At 39.1% G+C, this 23,309-nt stretch overlaps 1 protein-coding gene across 4 annotated transcripts in view; it reads left to right on the plus strand.

Moving 5' to 3' along the window:
- The window catches only part of ntm (neurotrimin), a 427,786-nt gene that overhangs the window by 274,398 nt on the left and 130,079 nt on the right, over window positions 1-23,309 (plus strand). The window contains exons 1-2 of one of the 4 annotated variants that reach the window (XM_056396546.1): window positions 12,747-13,306; window positions 13,482-13,572. In XM_056396546.1, the coding sequence (XP_056252521.1) occupies window positions 13,529-13,572 (44 nt within the window). In that variant the 5' untranslated portion in view covers window positions 12,747-13,306; window positions 13,482-13,528. Of the gene's footprint in view, window positions 1-12,741; window positions 13,573-23,309 lie in introns of those variants that run through there. The other 3 variants (XM_056396544.1, XM_056396545.1, XM_056396543.1) reach the window with 3 other exon arrangements.

The following is a 23,309-nucleotide window of genomic DNA, read 5'->3' on the forward strand; positions in this document are numbered from 1 at the left end:
AGGTGTGATCGTATATAATATATCATATCCAGGAGTGGACAGCAACAAAGTACATTTTCTTGAGTACTGTAGTTAAGTAATGTACAGATACTCAAAAAATACACTTGAGTATTTGTTACGACCCCAGTGGTTGTCTGGTGCTACTGCTCCCTCTCCCTCCAGGTGTTGCGCCTCCTCCAGTGACGAGGATGAGCTGCACACAGGTGGATCTATTTTGCTGATTGTCTGGAGGTGACATATGGGGAGGACTGAGGCCAGAGTGTGGCGGCGTGTGATACTCCTTGCATGAAGGAGGGTGTTTTTTTTCCGACTTTGCCTGAGGTTCCATTTTGTTCTTTGTTTGTAAACCCTGGTGATTTAGAAGCCAGCACTTTTTGTCGGGTCTTTTTGCAGGACTTTTGAGTTTAATAATAAAAATCTTTGGTTTCCTCACACTTTTGTTTTGCCTCCTTATCTTCCTTTCCTCCCAGAACACTTTTTTTAATTTGTTACTTCTCCTCATCCCCTGGTACACATCGGGGAATGTAACAGTATTCTTTTTTGCAAAAAAGAAAGATTGCTTTTAAGAAATATGAAAACTACAATGGCTACTTTTGTTGATTCAATTGTGTTATTATGGCCATTTCTTTTGGATTTGTATTATAGTCTACAAGCTTTTCATTACAGGTTCCACAGTACAGTACAGGTGTTAATGCTGATTGTTTCCATTGCAGACAAAAGCCCTATGTTAGCGGGTCTTAGCAAGGTTTTTGACCAGTGGAAAAGGGGTTTACACAACCCCCTTAAAGGTGCTTTATGTGTTGATGAGCACTGGCCTTAATTGGGTTATTTACAATGTGACAACATTGAAGTTATTTATTTAGATCTTTATTGTTCTTTACATTTATATTTTGAAAATTTTACTAATTTGAACCAAAAAAAAAAAGTGCGTCAGATTATTTATTACATAATGGTGAGGAACACTGATAGGAGGGGCTCTAGAACTGCAACTGCTAATAACTAATGGTGGCCAAAACAGCCAAAATGAAAGACGCAGTTTGTTATAAACTAGGATTATCCTTTGAAGCATATTTCACAAGTAGGATTGATGAAATTTGTCATTGATTTGTGCTGCACTTCTGGCTTTAAATGCTAATATAAGTATTGAGACTTGTAATATTGGAGTATACTATATTTGAGGCGCAGCTCCAACAATAATTCTCACACACCTTTCAGTGACATTTTCTTCTTGAATATGCATGAAAATCCTCTGCCTAAAAACTAAGTTTGTGTGGCCAGAAGGCTTTGCATATTTCTATGGTTAATGTATTATTAGTCACAGTAAGCTCCTTTTTCCATTCCTGTAGGAAAAGCTCATAGAGGCTTGATTTTGTCAACAAAAAGAATATAACCACATAATAATTAGATGTGTGCACCTTCCCGCCTAAAGCTGACATGTTATAAAGCTTTACTGAAAAAACTCCATAGAGCAGCAAAAATGTGTTTATTAAAGTGCCTTTACTCAAGGGAAGTAAAGTATGTGTGTGTGTGTGTGTGTGTGTGTGTGTGTGTGTGGGGGGGGACTCTTTTAAAACAGCTGTATTATCAGAGTGCGTATCCCCTCCAAAAAAACTGCTGAGATGAATAAACAAACAAGCCCACACCAATGCCATTAATAATTACGGCGTTGCCCCCCCCCACCTCACCAGATTATTAAGACATTGAAGATGAAGTGCTTTCTTCATATTGTGCATTTATGCCTAATACTGCTTTGACCTGTGTGAATTAGGGAGCCCATCGCCTGAATCGCTCTGTGTGACCATATCCACTTGTTTTCATGGATATTTTGCCGTATGATATATAGCCTCAAATCCATTTCCCTTCCCCACACAGCTCTCACACTGAAGCAAAGGACAAAATGAAATGCTTGCAAAAAAGCTGCTGGTGAGGCGTTGGTGAAGGGAATGTGTTTTTCCATCTCCCAACGTGGGGGGTGGTGGGGTGGGAGGGTGGGGGGTCGCTGGGACTGATAGCGGGGGGACATGACACTGCAAAAGTGCACTTAACATGCCTCGCAGTCAGGAAGCCATTCCTAAAGGGTGATGAAGACGACTTCAGCAGCATCAATCTCTTTATTAGAAAGTAATGGTCACTTCCACTCGGGGATGTCTAACACCTAAGGGCCACTTTGGTATTGATTGCTTGAGCCCACCGTGATTAAAATCTTGGCAAATGCTTGCTCTTGGTGAGTGTTGGGGACGAGGGGTGGAGCGGAGTGCGAGCCTCCAGGCGCGACTGTCCCCCTGATTCAGTGCCAGTTGGAAACCTCTCCCAGACCACAACCAGCCGTCTTCACAGCCACTCAACCACAGTGCCTCTCCCACAGCTGTTGTCACTACTGTTTGTTGACTCTTAATTATTGTTTTTCTCCAAGAGTCCAAACCCTAAGTCAAGTGCTTCCTGTCTGCACATCTGGAAGTGCTCCAGCACAATTACGTGGACTTGCAATCACTTGAATACAATAGGGAAATCTCACAAAAACACGTTCACGTTGTCTTTTTTTTTTTTCCCAGGCTCTCTGGAGATCCAATTATACTGTGAGCTTAATTCCACGCTGAGAGAAGTATGTGTGATTAATGTGCGAACAATTTATCTGGCATTTTACATCATCAAGATTTGGTGGCATTCTTCCGTTTGATCACATACAGCAGGTCAAGGTGTCCAGTTGTCTTCCTCACTGAGATCCTCCCTCCTTGTCAGCGAAGCTATATTTCATTAATGCCAAATGACTAAGACCTCATTACCTGAGCTTCCCTTGAGGACAAAGAGAGTCTTAAGGAAGGAGGATGACCATCTGGAAGTCATCAAGAGGGATCACAGTGCAGAGCAGCAGAGATAACTGTTTAACTCGCTGTCCAGAGCACCAGTATGATCCATTTCATGCACATCTGGCCAATGGCTCCCAGCTACAGTGTAAATTACAGTGTGAAAGGTGTTGCCCGCTGCAGCTGACCAGCGGCTGCTGTTTGCCATAGTGTGATGCTGTACTGAATTTGTTACTGATATTTTCTGAGCATCAACTGCATGAGGACTTCTTTCTAGATAATTGTTGGCATGTGTCTGTTACGACAACCAATGACACTATCATCTATGGGGCATTCAGCTCATTTAGCTCTCTATGACAATATGGTATTTGAAAAGATAGTAAAGCACCTTTCATACAAATATAGACACTAGGTCTGTGGATCACTGTTCTGATGCCCCACCTAGCACTGAAAATAAATTGTTTTGTAGAATCCTAATAGATAGGTTTGCAGGAAAAAGGGGTTTAGAATGTTAAAAAGAAAGCATCCTGTGATCTGAAGCATCATAGACTAATTAATCTGCCATTTATAGAAAATATCTATGGTCCACTGTTCTCAAGAGGAACCACATCTGAAGGCAGGCAGGAGATGGATAAAACGACAGATGGTACTTCCTCATTAGTTTGCCTTACATAAAGGCATGTTTGTATGCATGTATCCTATCTCCTAGAAATACATTTGCCGTGCAGGATATGTATTTTTTCAACATAATGAAGAAACCATAATGCACTTATTGTATCTGCCAAGTTGCAAAAATGTTCATACTGAACACATCTGCAAAATGTTCAGTGCCCATGTGTTTAAATCATTCTACAATATCTGTTCACAGCAACTGAAACATGATTCGTGTATTTCACTGTTCAAATTTAGCTGCTGCCTCAGGATGTCATCCCTAGTTTCAGGTGTCAAAACTCATGTTGTGCATGCCATCATCCACCAGTGTCCCTGTGACTTGCAAAAAGAAATGTAACACTTTGTTTACAATCATGTTTCCCACATTGACAAAACAAATTAGTGGCATGGAAATGTAATTTCTAGAGACAATGTTGTGCCTGCTGATAGATTCAGATGTGTCTGAAACAGGCAGCAAACATGATTATCCTAACTCAAGGTCAACTTATTAGTTTGATTGCTCAGTTGTCATGGAGATGGCTTAGTTGCCTGGGAACACCGACTAAAAACGCCATCATCAAACCAGTCACAGCATTGATTGGCTAGGAGTAAGAACCATTGATCAGGGTTCAATGGGTGGCTGTAGAAAACTCAAGGTGGGCATCACATATGACAGAAAAGATCACCTTTCGATGTGTTAACATGACAACAACTGACACATCTCCATGACAACTGAAAGAATTACATCTGCTGATGAAGATGCATTTGAAAACACATCGAGCTAAAATTATTTATTCAAACCACAATGTCCAAGATCAACGAGGAATTGAGTTTGCTGCACTCGCAGTCCATTTTGGTTCAGAGTGGGCTTTGATTGGCCACAATACTGAACTATGCAAGCAAAGCTGAACATGAAGCATGTTGTTTATGTACTTTTTTGTTATGTAACTTATGCTTCGACTTGCATTTTGCACAGCATTACATATGCATTACAGCACTACAAATGTCTGCAAATCTGGTGATTGTGTTGTCTGTTACTGTATGTTTGATCAGCGCAATGCAAATGTCGCTTTACGAGGTATTTCTCTCTGTAAATCGTAACCTCTCTAGAGCAGAGTTGCAGTGCATTTTGTACATCAACTATAACCAGATTAAATCCAGCCACACTCTCAACCTGCTGCTGGTCCAAGCATTTGAATAGCAACATTTTAGCCTGAGATCCACTTCCCCTCAAATGTTTAAAATCTATGAAGCTGCCGTATGAAGTGTTATATATAATTACATCTGAATGGTTCTGCAGTCTCAAACACCAGCCCCAACATTAATGCCTTTAATGCACATCACATCTCTTCATATCCACTAATGCACATAACGGTGCCTGTCTAGATTGGCAGCCATTTTGCTGATTTGACAGCATTCTTGAATTATGAGCACCTGCTCACATCCACACTCTGTCTGCTGTGCAGATAAATGCTGGTGAATGGTGAAAAATGACCTGCACCTGTGGTCAGTCTGACAATTTTTTTTCTGATTCCCAGTAATGGGCTTGACTGGTGAACCCATCACTTGTCCTCTGCTCAAAGTACACTGTAATATCCTTGTTTATATACCGAAGTTTGATTGACATATGAGGAGGAATGCTTAATAGTGGTCATTAAACTGATATTGACGATTAGAAAGCCAGTCCTTTGGAGAGCTGATGAGTGGTGACATCATGACACAACAAACACGGAAGACATTCATCTGTCAGTCTTTCTCACAAACACTCTCTGTCTCTGTCATTTCTCTGTCGATCATCCCAATTAATGACAGATAAAAGTGAACTTTGTTGCCTTCAGGCACAGTGGGAATCTTGTGTTTTCTAAAAATCCCAAATCAGCTTCACAGGCAGAATGTCAGTTTACTTTGTGGTGAAGAAAACGAGGCCCTGATGAGTAAATGTGGTTTCATACACTGCTTCACATGAGGTCATGCCGGGGAGCTGTCCCGTCTGCTCCAGTGCAGTCGTTGGAGGTGAGGCTCTTTGCTATGTGACATCTTGAAAGTATTTGAAGGAGAGAGTCATTTACTACCTTCGCCTAGCTTTTCCCTGTGGTCCTCTGATTCAAACCACCCAATTAGACCTGCGTGATTACCATTAGTTTAGCAAGACATCTTCATCATCAAGCAGATCAGGTGTTGTTTTCACTCTTGCTGTCTTTCTCTCTCTCTGTGGTCTTTATTTTCTTCATTACTTTACACAGCTGCCAAAGACACACAGTATCTCTGTTTATTAACCGCTGTCATAACTGAAGACAGTAACACTTTTATAAACTAAAACATATTCAGATTTGTCTCTTTTATGCTAAAGATGATAAAAATTATTGTTATATTATTGTTCATACTAATTAGATATTTGCTCTGCCAAATGCATTTTAGAGGAAATGTAATTGCATGGATAACTTTCACTAACAACTTTATTGTGAACTACTGTTTGCATTCTGTGTCTCGTGTACTGTTAGTTTTAGACAACCAAAATGCTTCATTAAGGTTAAGAATAGGTCATGGCTTTGTTTAATTGTTGAAGGTCCAGTATTTTACACTTTTCCTGTGTTTAATTTGAAGTGTTGATCCATAAGAAGATATATTTGTGGTTTTAAAAACAAAAACCATCTCAGTGTAATTTTACATCTCGTCTCTCAGGATTCTCTTTGGAGCTCTAGTAACAACAGGTTAGTGAGCCAATTAGAGGAGAGGCTCTCATCCTCTCTTCTGATTCGCTGAGTTTTTTCTGCGTTATCGAATAAAAATAGATTTCAGGTACACACTCCAGAGAAACCAAATCCTGCAGTGTTGGATGGTGGGTCCAGGTGGGCTGGGCTTGGGGCATGGCTGAGAGAAGTAACTGCTTTGTTGTTACATCACAAAGTTACAGAAGTCCTCGTTTTAAGGCACAGTTTCTGAATACAGGCTGTGTGCATTTCTCTGTGGACTGAGCGCTTTCATACTTTCACAGTATTAATATAGAACCTAGACCTGCTTTATAATCAAAGGAGACATGGAAATCTCACCTTATACAATATGAGACCTTTAAAGGAGTCAGCATATCCTGTCTCTAAACAAGGTTTGTCTAGAGTTTTTGGCCACTTGAGGGCAGTAGAACACACTGAAAAACACAATTTTGACATGTCAATGTATAAATACTGGCATCTAAATTAGTTAGTGAAATATGCTAACAAAAAGTTGGCTATTTCATCCAGCAAAAAGAGTTCTATGCCTGACCACCTGACAAAGCTGGAACATTGCCTCTGTTTTGCCATAGCTCTGTTTTAGTCTCCATCAGCTCCTGAGAGAGAAAATATATTTGTGTCTTTAGCAGCTAAATGCCCCACTATGTTCACCAGCTCGAACTGTGGCCTTTTCTCTGTGGTGTTTGCCGCTGGGTAGAGGGCAGTTGGTTTGACAGGTTTTGTTTTGTTCATCGAAAATATCTCCTTGCTGCAGCTGGAAATGAGTTTGAGGATGAGTTTGAGATTCAGGGCCTAACAAAACCAAAACAATGAGCTAAAGGTTAAAAACTCGATAGAGCTGAGGGGAACTGCTTAGTTGATGATGCCTCCTGTGGGTTCAGTACAATGAGCAAATCCATTGTTAATATAAAGATATTGGTGAGTGTTAACAATTGAACTGGAAGAATTAATTTTGCAGTCCCACTTCCTGCTTCTACTGTTTGTTATTAGATTACTCTCACCAAAACTGAAAGAGTAAAGAACCTGAAGCAAACATCCATGTGTTTAGGTCACATGTGATGTCTCATTTATCAGCTGAGCATAGTGAAAGACAGTGATAGTGACTGACTGACTAAACAGGTGTTTCAGATGGGGAACATTAGATGTCACCAGACGAGGCTTTCCTTCATTTCCTTGATAACTTCATTCAGGTGACATGCAGAGGGCTGCAGAGGGGTGCGGTGGCATTTATAATTTGTGTGGAAGTAGAGCTTCGACTATGAGCTGCAGCACCCTGTGTAAGTTAAGTGATGTGACTGGATAGCTTCCTGGGAATGTGCAGCCTGCAGGCTCGTTGTTCTGGATGGTGACATCTCATTCTCTTCTTTTCAAGATCTCGACTATAAAGTAGCTCAGGTACTGTCAAGCCTGAAGCACACCCCCTTCCTCTAGCCTTATAATACACTGCTTAAAGCTGCCAGGGAGGCATTTCATACAGGATATTGTCCATATTATCCACATAATATCACTGCAAAGTTAATATGACATGTTTTCACATTTTGAGTCTTCAGTTAAGAGAACACGTCATAGGCTTCTATTAAATGATGCTTTTGCAGGTGGAGAGAAGTTGTCAATGTGAAGTAAGAAAAGTTGGGTGAATTCCACCTAGTAATGAATGCTGGTCATCGTATTCAGATCTCTAATGGATTTTGACACTTACTGGCCAGATAGAGCTTGTTGAGGTGTTAGACACAAATGACCTACTGGCACCTCAGGCATCAAACAAATTCACACCTATTACAATTCCCGCCATGTGGATACCACAACCTAAAGGTTAGAAAACCTGGACCTGGATTTTAATGAGAGTCAAACTGATGAAAATTTAAAAATCATAAAAAAAAAAAAATTGTTTATCATAAGAAAAAAGTCAAATTGTAAATTCACCAGTAATATGCAGCTCTTGTAATTCACATTTGCATGACTTCATTACCTGCACTCTAAAGTGTGACAAGTTGAGGTAAAATAGCTGAGGGGCAATACATACAGTATTGAAAAGCACAGGTGAATGCTGGGATTAAATGAGTGAGAGCAGTAGTAGTTGTGAGCACAGGACTGAATCATTTCATGACTTTTTTTCAGTGGGGTGGTTGAACTGTACACCGTGTCATGAACAGGTAGGTAGAGGAGACTAACATGAGGCTACTGACAGACAGAGAGCCTAAAGGCATTAGGCTAAACCAGGCAAGCATGATTTCTTTTATTATTATTGGAGAAGAAGTCTCTCTACATTTTATTGCTTCAGGCATTATGAATATAGATCAATAATAGAAACATCATCTCTTTAACAATGCAGTTCATGCTTCAGCCATCCACTGATAAAAAGAAGCAACTTTTGGTATTCAAGTTATGAAATCAAGCTTTGAATAATAGTGTTAAAAATTAAAATTCTGCTCTTAAAGAGATTCTGAAATGTTTCTTCCTACGAAGAGCACCGATGGGTGCTGTAATGTTGGATGTAGTGACTCATTGGTCACAATGCTGATAACTGAGGAGCAGATTGGTACCAAAATGATCTCTTTGTCTCAAGAAGATACACTCACTCTATCCAGTGTGTGTGCATGTGCTTTAACACAGTAGCAATAAACAAAGAATGAAGACAAGGCTTTGCAAAGTAGAATAAAGTTTGTACACATTCCATGGGCAGTGGATTCATCGTATCGGAAACAAAGTCGCAGTCTTCTGAATGCCCACATGACTCAGCAGTGCAAATAGTCAATATGTCTGATAAATGACATCCAATTCCCCCGTTAAAAAAAAAAAAAAAACTGATGGAGAGATGACAAAATGAAACAACTCAAAATATTGCCATTGAAAATGCACTCATATTGTCAGATTCTAATGTAACCAGTCATCTAAACCTTGTCATTAAAGCAGACCCAACATTATGTTAGTGGAGGATTTAGAAGCTGAAAGGCCTGAAAACCTATTTTCTTTCCCCTCTCTTCTCTTGTTTTCTTTTTTTTTTTTTTTTTTCTATAAGCAGGTCTGAGACAAGCACACAGCCGCCTGCTAAGTTTAGAACACTTCTCTGTGCGCCAGAGCCAGACTCTTTCTCTAATCAGAGTTTATGGACATTGAAATGTGATGAGAATCAAGGTTCAAGATCTGTATTTGTCAAATGCACAACAATTACAGGCATGGCAGCCACTGCTGGCAATGAAATGCTTGAGCTTCAAGCTTTGCCAACAGTGCTAAAAATGAAAAAAAAAAAAAGTTACATCTAAGGACATATTTGCTATGGCCTTAATTAATTTACTAATTCGTTACTAATTCATTTTCTCTAAGGATATTTTTGTAGAAGTACCATGTGCCTTGGATAGTGCTTTATTGTCACTGATAGGCAGAACGCAGTCTGGATCCGGACACCCTCCTATCTGGACCCGGACCTGTAACTTATAAATTATTGAAAATGATTACATTTTAATGCATTGTTTCTATTTTAACTGGTGCAGCTTTTCTAGCCTTTACGGCATCGGTCATGTGATGCTACTCAGCCAATCATGCTGGACTGGACTGGAATCAGTGAGTGAGACACACACACACAGGGGAGAGATGAGACAAGAGACAAGAGTCAGAGAAATAAGTTTGGAAAGTGGGGGACGTGGGATATCAAAGGCAAAGAAAGAGAGAAGGAGATATTAAAGCTGTTCAGTTGTTGAGATATGTTGAGATTTTTTTTTTTATTATAAAAAATACTTGAGACTGTTCAGATGTGAAATGGAGTTAACAAAAAGAAGAAAAAGGGAAACTGGAGCTCCACGTTTCATTTCATTTTTCTTAACCACTTTATCTTAAGATGCACATTTTTCAAAAGCAACATGGCGAGCTCTGTTGGAGAGGATCTGCTCCTTATGTAGATATGAAGGGCTTATTCTAAGCTAATGAAAACAAATGGCGATTATACACTAATTAAAAAAAATAGACCTCCCTACACACTGGTCCTTTATTTGGCAATTGACCCCTTTTTTCCGCACATTGTTTGTTTCGTATGTTTATATGACTCATTGGCTTAAAGACAGTCTGTTCAGTTCACCTCCATGTTTACAAACCATATTTTGCAGTAGTTTACTCTTTCATATATCGAGCTTCATGTACTTTTCAATTCACTGTTGAGGTTAGTTACTTTATTGAGATAATGCATAAATGCCACAAATGTGACACTGCCGCGATCCAATTGTTTCAAGAAACAAGTTCTCAGTTTTTTTAACCATTGTTTATTTCATGAACTATAGATGAATCAGTCCTCTGAGGTTGTTAAGATGAAATCCGAGTAATCAAGCATTGACTGGGAGGGAGCCAGAGAGGCCCTGACCTATGGGCTTAAATTAGGGTCAAAAAGGTTCTGAGCTTGTAAAGTGATGTTCTGTGAAGTTGGGTTAGGGTTTTTAGTTGTAAATCAACTTTTGTAAACCTGTACAATAAATCTGCATGCTCTTTTCTGCTCTGTATCTGTACTCAGATGTTCACAAATCACTTCTTCTGTGTTCATAACTGTTCATAATGTTCATAATTGTTAATTGTTCATAAATTTATTTATTTATTTTTTATTCCTTTTACAAGTACAATTTTTTTTTTATATCCATGCAAAAACTTAAATTTCATGTGCAGATTTATTTTTACAGGTTTACAAAGGTTGATGTACAACTACAATCTTATTTGTGAGCATCACTTTACAAGCTCACATCACTTTTCTGACCCTAATTTGTCTCCATACCGATGCACCATGCACGGAGCAAATTCCCAACAGATACAAAAGGAGACACATCACAACATGAATCTGTGAATGTTAAGCACAGGCTTACAAATGCTGAATGCTTAGCTAACGTTTGTACATATTCATCTCAGGATAGCTACTGCTTCTATTACAAGCAGCATGGCTTCAGACTGAAAATGAACCGAATGGGAACTGGGAATGAATAGTAATATATGTCTGGTGTGTGTGTGTGTGAATGAGACGAAGGTAGAGAATTGCAGCTACTCAATGTCTGAGGTTATTCCTGTGCACATATTTTCTTTTTCATTGTAATTTGTTGCCCAATACACAGACACAAACAGAGATTTGATTTAACAATATGGGTATTTAATGGCAGCATCATGTAAAGGAAAGCTCTTTGACTTCAGCGGTTACTGTAATTCAACTACCGCTCATCTTAAAGCAGCTAGTAAAGACATGTTTTTATTTTTTGGAATAGAACAATGTGCACAGTGCTGGCATAAAGTGGACCGTGTATAGCACACTGTTTAACTTTATGATTGTTTCATGTTTTAGTGATTGTCGGTGACATAACATTTAGAAACCCATAGGTGTGTCTGCAGGAAGCTTGGTCTGTCACATGATCCCGCTTTTAGTCTGCAGAGGATCAGTAATGGGCTTTCTTCACTGTAGATATTCTGACATTACATAAGCACAGTGTCACTAATGACATTCACAGTGTTTCTGTTCTGTTCAAGTGCTCCAAGAAGCCATGACAGAGTAAGCTGTATAAAATTCACACCTCATTGATTTCATTATTTACCCTTGTGTTTTTCCTTCTGTTACATGTCAGTCTATCCTCCATGAAAAAAGGTTATTCCTTTTATTGTAAACAGGTGAGGGCCTTTAAAACAACAATGGGCATTGTAGTCAGACTGCTTGCTAAAAAGCATCCACTCTGGCCACTAGAAGCAATTAGCGATGGTGAATGCTGAATTGTATTGAAAGTAATTGCAGAACAGTAGAACCTGTAGAAGCTCAAGCAGTATATGAATCCATGGACGTGTTCAACACTGCAATGGTTGATATGCTTGAATGCACTGTTAATGTAATTTGTTTGATGCACGGGCCTGAGCACATGACAGAAATTACGCACAGCAGTGCACCTACATGGTGGAAAGTGTGATTTGGGCTTCACTAGCCACCACACTGGTCAGATCAGACGAAGTAACATTGCTGTGGTGAGACCCACTTGACAAGGGGTGTGCTTTATTGATTATGAATTCATCTTTTCAATTGTAAGAGAAGGAGTGTGCCATTTCATCTTTCAGAAGTGACAGAGTCTCACTTTATGGTTTCCACATCAGTCCCCACACTGAATTAGTTATTTTGTGGATTTTTTTTAATTTATTTCTTGGGTTATTTCTTTTATCCTGTTCTAACAAAAAGATTTAGGCATAAAGCATTATAGATTAGTTGATTTACTACAAGTCACTGACAGAAAATGAATCAACCAGTGTTTTAATCAATTAATTATTTCATTTATGTTTTAAAGAAAAATGCCAAAAAGTATCAAACGTGAATTTTTGGTTTATCTTGCTCTATGATGAATTTTCAACTTTTTTAAAATGTTTTGTTTTAATAATGTTAATATTAATAGTAATTAATATTTATTTTTTGATAATGAAAATAATCTTTGGTTACAGCCATCAATGCTTTTAGGAAAGTTTAGTGGCTTTCTGCATTTTATATATATATATATATATATATATATATATAGTAGAGGAAAAATATTATTCAATATATCATATGGCTCTGTGATTGCAGTGTATAATTGGTATGCTATGAAATGAACAGTAGTCCTGAGTAGCAGAGTAGCCCCTGCCTAAAGATTGACATGACATGATTTTTCCTCCTTTTTCCATGCAGGTGTAGTTCATGTAACAGCGATATGATGAATCCGTTTTGCTCACACCACTGTCCTTCTGTGACGTAGTCAGACCCAATGTGCTCATAACACAGAGCTGCTACAGAGAAACAACTCCTTGACAACCGATGCAAATCGCAAACTTGGCGCCTTCTCTTCCTCGTGAATATGACTCTCGTGTCTTTCAGTTGTCCGCCTTCTATTTAGGCTCATTCAGGCTTACAAACCAGTGCGGATACGTAATTTGCTTGTTTATGACTTGTGTGAAAAAAACTTAGTAGAGGAATCGGGACACCGTCAGCCGCCGGACCGCCAGTGAGAGATAATTTTGTTCCTTGTTCCCTTTTTAAACAATAAGCAGCGGGTGTCGTACAGCGCAGCCAGATAGGGTCGAGTGTCTCTCCTCCCCGGCTCACCGCGGCTACCTGGCGAGAAGATTTGGATTAAGACCAATGAACTGGGGGTAAATAATCTCCACGGGAGCGTTTACTCGGCGAAAACCGACTCTTTGTCTCGCTGTGGGATTTGTTTTCTACACCTCTGGAGGCTGAAGACGATGTCTGTCCGGGGATACTTTGTCGCTTTTTACAAATGCACAGTTCTTCTCTCTCTGAGGATTTTGCTTCTTGTGCCTGCAGGGTTGCCTGTCCGCAGCCAAGGGGATTCTCAGTCCGACAACAAAGTGATGGACAATATCACTGTCCGACAAGGAGAGACGGTCTTTCTCAGGTGAGTCAACATATTTCCTTTTTTTTTTTCTCCCCCTCATTTTCTCCCTCCCGCTGCTGCTTTTGAATCCTTGTCCCAAAGTTGAGCTGCACCTGCAAGGCTTCAGCCGGCTGACTGAAGTATTTAGCGGTGGGGAGAGACAGAAACATGACTGAAGTGCTGTCTGTTTTATCATGTTTCCGCCGCTGAAAAAAAAAGGGGGATTTCAGAGGATTAGTCTCTGGAAAACACTCAATTCAGAAGCGATACTCTGCTAATCTTTAGCAGCTGTTAACGACAGACTTAACGGTTTTAATTGTTGTGTGATGGTGCAGAACTAAAGGTGGAGGGAAAAGGTGTGTGTTCAGTCTTCAAAGTCTCTGCTGAGGACTGAGGCAGGTGAGAAAAGAGAGAGAAAGAAGAAGAAGAAAAAAAGAAACACCATGCCACAACTAGTGTAGTCTAGAAAATGGATTGACTAGCAATTTCTCCAAGATGGGAGATTGTCTGTGGTGACCTTTCCCCTCCTCTGCGCCCTCAGAGGCTTACTGGGTATAGAGGGATTTGTGCTGCTTTCAAGTACTGTCGGGAATGTCCAATTTAACATGAACAATAATCACAGTGGCTAAAGGAATTGATTTTCTTTGATACCAGAGCTGGCAAGATGCAATGTGTGGGAGGTAGAGGGCATGGGAGCAGTGTTAACAGCTGATGGCGAAGATGTTATTGTGGACTTATTGCATTTGTATTGTATGAATGTAACTGTCTGCAACAGTTGAAAATAAGCGTCAGGAAAGTAAGTTTGAGGCTGCAATGATTGACATTTCGTCCAAGCTCCTCTTGCTGACAGTCATTTTCACTATTTTCACTTGATGGACTTGAGGTCAGACTCAGACTGAAATAATGTTCAGTCAGCTGCTAAATTACCCCAGTGATGCATAGGTTAAGATTACTATGTTGAACTTCAGCTTTTAAAGGCATGCGGTCACAAAATTACATCCTTAAAAATTCTATATTTTAATGATTTTTTTAAAAAAAGAAAAATAATACATCAATTTTCTCAGTTGACTGCATTTGCTTGCGAGTGATGTAGAAGAGATTAATTCAAGATTGATGACCATGCATAAAAATTGATAAAACCTGGTTTCCTGAAAAGCTATTGTATTCTGAAAGCTGACACACGTTTTCATGTACACGTGGTGTTAATACTCCTTTACTGCCATGCAAAACTCAAATAAGAGCCTGTGAAAGTCTACTGCTGACACATAATCTGCTGTCGTTTCTGACCAAATATAGTTGATAATGCAACATGTTGTTGCTTGGACTTCTATTTGGCATTCTTTGCCTACCTACACGGATTGAAAAATTTGTAAGTGGGGAGGTCCAGGGGTTCCTGTGGTACCAGCAGGTCATGAGTAAGGTGAGGATGAGCTCAACTTGGTCTTTGCTTCATTTACTGTGAGCTCACACGCAGTGAGGGAATGAGATTGGGTGACTGCTCAGGATCAGGACCAAAAGCACAATGAGACAAACTAAACCAGACTGGGGTCAGTGCTGTGGTGATCTGGGTTCTTTTATATATATAATACGTTCAGAATCCCTGTCCAGCACCATGTTAACATTGATAATTGTTTTTGTCTGTCAACCAAATCAAATTTGAGTTTATTAATGTTTTATCAATGCAATATTTTGCATTGGTTTTCAGTTTATACACTGTGAAGGGCCTGCTGGAACAAAACAAATAAGTAATAATCCTGGCTGGCTTTGCAGACCTCAACTGGTAAATTCACATGTCCTTTGAAGTGGTCTTAAAAAAAAACCCTGCAGAAGATGAAGTAGTGAGGGTGGGATAATGTCAATGGAAGGCGGCAGAATTTAGTTGCATTTGCATGATTGATTGCATGATTGTCTACGTGATTGTTTGCATGAAGCAAGATTAAAAAATACACTTGTTAAATACATATAAATGGAAATGTTAAATAGTCACATTTTGAATTCAAAGCACATTAGGAACTATAGTAGTAGGCTCATGTTGGAAGTACTGGACAGTTCCAGTCAAGTACTCTACTGTCCTGACTTTCAGCCTTCACTGCTGACCCCCTACACAGCGTACTGCCCAGAGATGCACTGAATGCCGGTTTTCAGTGTAATCAGCTATGATCGGTGACAGGACTATCAGTCTCAGATATCTGATTCTATTCCGGTTAAATTTACACTTGTGCGCCGTACAACGATTCATGTTGCGCATGCAACAGTACAGATACAGTTACACGCACGCACAGGCAGGCACACACAAACACAAAATGGCACAAAAAGAAGTACAAAATGGCACAAAGTTTGCATTTTGTAACACCTGTAAGGCTAAAGTGAGCTGTGGAACAACCACGAAAACATTCAGAACAACAACAAAAGTCCAGAGACTTAAAAAACCATCACTCCGCTGAACAGTTCCAATTTTTAGAGGCTAGCAGAGGAAACGTGGCTAAAACTATTCCCACACGTCCTGTGATTTTTGTGTAGAGAGGGAGAGAGAGAGAGCCCTTCACCTATTTATTTAATATTCAATAACTCAATGTTTTGTTATGAACACACAATTGAATTGTCCATTGATGAAAAGTTGCAAAATGGTTGTGAAGCTGTCATTTATAGTTCTTTAAAAAGAAAATTAGATCGGCATCTACCACCATGTCTTTAATTACAGGCAGCTAACCTGTAGGTTAGAGGCTGCTGACCTTGAGACCAAGTCAGTAAAAAATCCCATGTTTCTGCTGTATGTTCAGGGTAAAAGCCCATTAATGTTTTCTGGTCATTTACATATTACTATAACTAAGACAGCCTGCACAATAGGGCTAGTATCGTAGATGAAAAGCACATTGCATGTCTGCTCCTATTGCTCTTGAAATTGGCGTACAGTGCCATTACCACTCCACAGTTCAGCCCTCCACAGGTCAATGGGACTGGCAAGTCTGAACTTTCCATGAAGTACATCAATCCTCCAGGCTGAGCAGCAATAGCTGTTTCAGTCGTAAATTGATTTACACATTCTGTGGCTGTACTTTCATGCTGTTGGTGAGTGCCCACTCATACACTCACACGGGCCTTTGAATCTAAACTGCACGCTGTTACGAGGCTGGATGCTTAACCTGCAGAGTTGCCCAGCTGTCTACAGTGGCTACTTCCAAATAAATTCAGTTTCTGCAGCTTGTGATTTGCCCGTGAGGTTAGACTCCTTTCTTTTTTCAAAGATGGACAGGATCTGAGGTAATGACTGAACTATGTTAAGTCCTGTGTCTAATTTTGATGTCAATAATAGAACAAATCACTTGTGATCATTAGCTTTTGACTGCATAGTACATTAGTGATAAGTTGAGATCTTCAAAAGACTCCTTTTTACTCATTTATATTGTGCTTTAAATCGCGCAACACTGTGTTTACTAAACCTTTATGCAATGTAAAGGAATTACAAAAGTGCAGAAAATTATACAGTGTGAAGATTCAACAGCACATTTGAGGAACATGAGAAACAAGATGAGGTTAGCAGTAGCATACAGGATGCAGGGAGGCCACCCCCCTTCTGCTGGCTGAGCCAATTTGTCTTACCTTTATAGTTCTTGGGAAATTTGGATGTATTGCGTTCCTCTGGCACAAATGATGTTAACAGACTTCAGACTCACCACCCCTGTGTCGCTCCGTGCTAACAAGCTCCCCATTGCCCTTTTTGACAAGTGCCAAAACTGAGGGTGGTGTCACATTTTATGTTAAATGAAGTTAAAGCTGCCATTTTCCTTCATATTTTGTGTTGTTTTGTGCTGTGGCCTGATCTGTGGAGATGAGGCATGAATAACACTTATTACATATTTATCTCAATGTGATCTGAGCTCATACTCCCCAGTTGAGCTGCTGCTGAAACCTCCTGGGGAGAGAGAACAGCAAAACTACAGTATCACAGCATTACAGAGTAAATTACATAGGCACACACTGTACATAAAACCAATACTGATACGAAAATGTGAAGTGTTTAAAATACTGTAAAAAAAAAAAAAATAATAATCCAAGGCACTGGCAAGACAGACACTTTTAGTTAACATTTCTGAAAAAAAACTCACAAAGCTGCTTCTCTATTTCTGTTTCCTGATTAAATGACTGTATAATTAGAAGGAGAACATGCTTGGAGATATTTTAGCAAACTGTAATGCAGTTTGATTGCACCCCGAACTAGATGAGTGTTTCTGTCTGATTGTCTGAGCTGAGCTTGTTTCACAAAGACCATGTCCTCACTGCAAAAGCAAAATATAAATTATTATTAATCAGTAATCATGTCTAATCCTTTTTAAAGGAGCTATTTGTAAGTTTTGCCAGTGTTACATAGCTAAAGTTAGCATTTACAGCTGTTTTCTTTCCAGTCTAGAAGAAACGTTGCGAGTTCACCATCAAATTTCATTCTTTGACTCACCAAGAGCTGTCACCACAGGTGGAAAGCAATACAAATGTTAACTCTCGTCTCTATCACGTCTTTTCTTCTACTGAAGTTAACGCGCTAACCAACAAGCCCTGGAACCATTGTCACTTTCAGATAACAACTCATTGTAGCGTACAGGCTGTGCTGAAGAAGTAGCTCTACTCAGAGGGCATATTATAACCTCTCGTCTTGTAAACACAACAATGGCTGAAGCTCTTGACCTGCTGCCAGCAAGAAACTGTATTTGGCAGCAGAGGAAACTTTCAAATAGCCCCTTTAATAAAGTGTCTACTGTAAATGTACTTCAATCTAGTGCGACAAGTTATTCTACCTTAAAATGTGGAAAACATTTAGCTTCAATAAACTATAAGTAGATAATAAAAAACTTAACTTACTGTATTATAAAAGCCTTCATGAAAGAGCAATCCATGTTATACTCACATTACTTCCTATATATTTCCTGAAAATTGAATGGCAATTACCCAATATTCCATTTGCTGTTCATATAGCCCTGTAGAATCAAATCTTTCAAAGCAATAACGATAAAGGGAAATATGAAAAGGCAATACCAATGAACTTAAACTGCCTTCTGTGTTGTCACTTTATTGGAAGGCTACATTTTTCTTCCTTCTCCATTCTTGGCTCTCTGTCGATCAGCCAATCTCGGCTCAAGGGATTTTCAGTTTGTCCCGATGTACAATAAGCTGATAAATGTGTCCATGGAATGTAAAGTTGGCAGTTAAATGGACAAAAACTGAGTATGATTTAAGTTTTCTTTACAAGCAAGATAGAGCAGTATTTAAAGTACACGAGGAGGTTGTCGTTAATGTATGTTAGCATGTTGGTAGCACTGTGCTTTACATATGACAGGCTATGACTGGACTAAATATGACGTACATTAATTTCCCAAGGCTCTGCCCACTCTAATGGACAAAAGAGACAAGCAGCCTCCAGAGACTGCGATTAATGAATGTCACCACAATGGTTGAGGTGAACCGACAACCTCCTGAGACGCTTATCTACCTGTGCAGACCATTCCGGTCTCAGAACCACGTCATGTTAACATTTAGTCCTTTCTCTCCTCACTGTCTGATGAAAAACATTTGTGATTGAGGTTAAATATTTCAGGGATGGGGCTCTATTCCAAACAGGGATAAGCATTTAATCGCCTTGATATTTAGTTGCATGTAGAAATGTTTGCTTGACACATGTATTAATTTGTTTTCTTACATGGGGCTTTCAGCTTGTTTGGTGTTGTTGTTGGGAATGGAACTACTGGTGCGCAAAGCTTTGCCGTCAGCCGTGAAGATTTTTCTATCTAGTCCATGTTAGGAGTTAGAGCAGCTCTCTTGTTAAGAGGACATTCCTTTTATTCCTCATATGCCACGGCCCAAGATTGGAAAGCTGATAATTTGATTTCACAGAGGGATGCTAACGATTCCCTCTGTAATTCCATTTTCTTTCACTTTCCATCGTCTAGCCAGACTGCCATCCATCAGTCCCATGTTTTCACTTATTGTCTTCAATGTTATTGTCCCAGAAAAGAGCTTTCACCGTCAAAATAAAATGGCAGCAGAATGGGATTGCTATACAATTTCCATCAGTTAACAAGATTTTATAGAGTCCTTTCTAATAGAGTTGTAATATAGCTGAAAGCATTTTTCCTCATTTAATTAAGCGCTATGAGATGGATTTTTTTTCTCTCTCTCAGTGTTTATCACTTAGCCTAAGTGGCAAAGAATGACTGAAGTCAGTTTGTGTTATCAGTGAAATAAAATATATAATAAAATATAGGTTGCAAAATGACACAACTGTTTTTCGACATTTAGAAGGTTCAGTCACACACAGCAATCATCACACAGACACAAATTAAAATATTAAGAAATTTGATTAAACTGCAACTGTAAAAACCTAAACTGTACTTTAACTGATTTCTGTTTTTGACCACTTGGAGGCAACAGATACATATAATTGACATGCCATCTCCTTGAAAGTTGATATGACAAATCTCTGTTGCTTATTTATACCCTTCAGTTTATAATTTATACCCTTGTTTATGTCCACCTGGTGAATATAAGTGCAATGTTTACTCTCGTTGAGTTCTGCTTTGGGCTCTTTAGCTGCTAAAGGCTCCACTATGTTCACCAGCTAGTTGCTGACTGTGTGTCAGCTGTTTGGTGAAGATCAGATAGTGTACAGTGGGCTTTTAGAGAGTTTCTCCCCCAAATATGTACTCGCTGCTGCAGAAAAAGACACTGATCAGAGTTAACTAAATCAGTGAAGTTTTGGGCTGGACAGCTAAACAATGAGCTGAAAAGCAATATAAAGTTCTGTTCAGTCAACAGGAGCTGCAGATTCATGTGATAATTCTCTCTAGGTTCATCAGCAACTCCTTAGACATGTCATTAGATTTCCATGAAGGTTACAGATCAAAATGAGAATATTAAAGCTTTGTGCTGCTGTGAAATTCAAACACTTAGTCTTTTTGGGGTTAAGAACAAGCTTTAAATGAACAAAAGACGTATAGGACTTGATTTGAAATCATGACACTGCTGGAGCAACATGTACAAAATCACTTAATTTTGGGTTGTCCTTTGATTTTTCACACAGCCTTTATATGAAGTTATATGTAGTAAAGGATAGGGGTATGAATGTATGACCTCTAGTTAATGATTAATTGGCAAAAAAAACCCATTTATAGCCAATTATTTAACAATTTTTCTGTCATTAAAAATCCCAATGAAATTGGATTTTGATATCATCTTGCTTCTTTAATTTGATTAATTTCAGGTTGAAACTGGATTTTGATGATAACACAGCTTTCATTTGAAACCTATGTAATATCAGTTATTCAGAGAAATTAGGTTTATTTGATGAAGGTTAGGGCAAGATGTTTGACGGTATGCTTAGCTGGAGCTGATTTATATTGCAGTCATCTTTAAAGATACTCTTCTCTAACTTAGGCAAGTTGAATAAACTTGAAGCCAGTTGAGAAGGTGTTTAATTTCTCTGTGATTTGAAGTACATCAGGCACCCAAAGATAAAAGACAGCAGTAAACTGCAGTTAAAAGTCACATTTTCCTTCAACAGATCTTAATCGAGAAGACCCAGAAGTAGGTGTCTCATGTTGTATTTCATGACATTAACCAGTGTGGATGCTCTGAGAACCAGCTTGGCCTACATTTAAGACAGCGGATTACAGCGAGGACTTGCTGAACTGCGGAACAACGGTGGTTCATTGTCAGTAATTTCTGGAAGATATCTTTTTTTTCTCAGTCCCCCCTCTCACACTTGTCTTCCTTTGAAGTGATTTAATTCCGCCTTGAATGCTGTCCAGGAAATTACAAAGCCACTGTAATAAAGTGTGGCTGATTGGACAAGTGCCCTTGTGTGAACATTCATTTTCCGGCTATCCAGGAATTTTGAAATGAGTACTGGGCAGGTTGGATAGAGCAGATTGATTTTTATAGCCTTAACCCTCAGCAGTTTGAAACTTTCAAGTGTGTAAAGTTAGATAATCATCTGATAGTGTTGTTACCTAAATAACTATGCTGGAGCTTTAGTAATTTCAAATAGCTTAAGCTTGCGATTGCATTGCAAATACTGTTCCACATAAAAGATAGTTAGTGCTATAATCTTCAGGCTATTTCAGACATTCTGAGATAAAACATGACACCAAACAAACAAATTAATTGTGAAATAACTTTAATAATAAGTTGTTTAAAAATATATGTAACGACCAGTGAACCTGCGTGATTCAAATGCACAGCTGTAAAAAGTAGAAAAACACAAAACGTGCACAAAAAGGTTCAATACACAGGAGATCAGTCAGAACAAAGCAAAAAGGTCTGACAGGGAGTGGGCAAAGTCAAAAACCGAAAATCAGGCAATAGGAGGAAACTGTGGCTGGAAACGCTCGACACAGGAGACAAAGATGATCTGACACATAGGGAAGCGAAGACAAAGACTAAATACACTCAAGGGTAGGATGCACGGAGACACAGGTGCAACACATTAGGGCAGAGTGGGTAATCACAGAGATGGGAGACACACTGGGGCAGGAGATAAAGTGTCTGCAGCGAGAAGACAGGTGAAAAAAATTATACTAAGAAACTGAAAACATGGCGTTTTAGACTGAGGATTTCACAATGAAGTTTTTCAAAAGGCTGTTTTTATTTCATGATTTTTTTCCCATAATGTCACTTACACTTAATGGTTAATATGACTTAATGCTTCATTACATGACAGTGTTGTCACCAGTGCCTGCCCCCTCTGCTGTCAGCCAATCACATGTGCCTACAGCCTCACAGCAGGCTTAACATTTACTAGAAATATTTTGCTAGCTCCTTTAATCTAGAGCAACAGCAATGCTAAGGTAAATCTAAATCAACCAACTAGAACCTGCTGCTCTAAATGCAGGTAGTGCAGCGACATAGTACTTACTACTATCTCTTTTATTATAACTTAAAAATGCTAAACATGCTACCTGTTGAGTTGGCTAACTAGAGCCAGTGTTTGCGGCAGAACTGTTTGGATTCACTAGCTGGCAGCTGTTGAACCTGTTGGAAAGCTGTCGGCATGTGATTGGCTGAGAGTGAGGGGGTGGTGACAACTCCATGAGCCTTATGAAATAGTGGTGTTTGGGGACAATACTGTTATGATATAAAACCAAATTGCATATATTCTATATTTTGTATTCATATATATGTATATTATTTTTTCATTATTTTAAACTCTATAAAGAAATAAAAATAAACTCAAAAATCAGTTATGAAAATTAGACATGATTCATAATAAGCATGACTCATAACTTACACTAACGTCTCCCACTGCACTGAAGCTTTAGCGATGTTTCTCACTTGTAAGTCGCTTTGGATAAAAACGTAAATGATACTCAACGATAAAATGAGTAATGTAAATATTTTTTATTTATTTTATGTATTCATATCAGTATTTATTCAAAATGTTACATTTATTTATTTAATATTGACCACTTCAGGCACCTGTATGCTTGTGCTACCAGTATGGTTTAAAGCAATGCTCACTTTGGTGGGTGATTGCACTAAACAGTGTGAGAGTATGAGTGACCCATGGGCAGCATGAGTGGAGCTTTCCTGCAGCGTCTTGTCGACTTAAGCAGGGCTCCAGTCCTGTCTGGGTATTAGAACAGGAGATGGGTGGGAGAGAGGTGGAGTGCTCAGGATTATGTGCTTAAAAGATTCTCAGCTCCCCCTCCCCTTTAGCACCACGATATCAATACCGCAGGGAACCAACATAGACACACATGCATGCTGTTTAC

This window comes from Seriola aureovittata, chromosome 15 (genome assembly GCF_021018895.1).
Source record: "Seriola aureovittata isolate HTS-2021-v1 ecotype China chromosome 15, ASM2101889v1, whole genome shotgun sequence".
NCBI lineage: Eukaryota > Metazoa > Chordata > Actinopteri > Carangiformes > Carangidae > Seriola > Seriola aureovittata.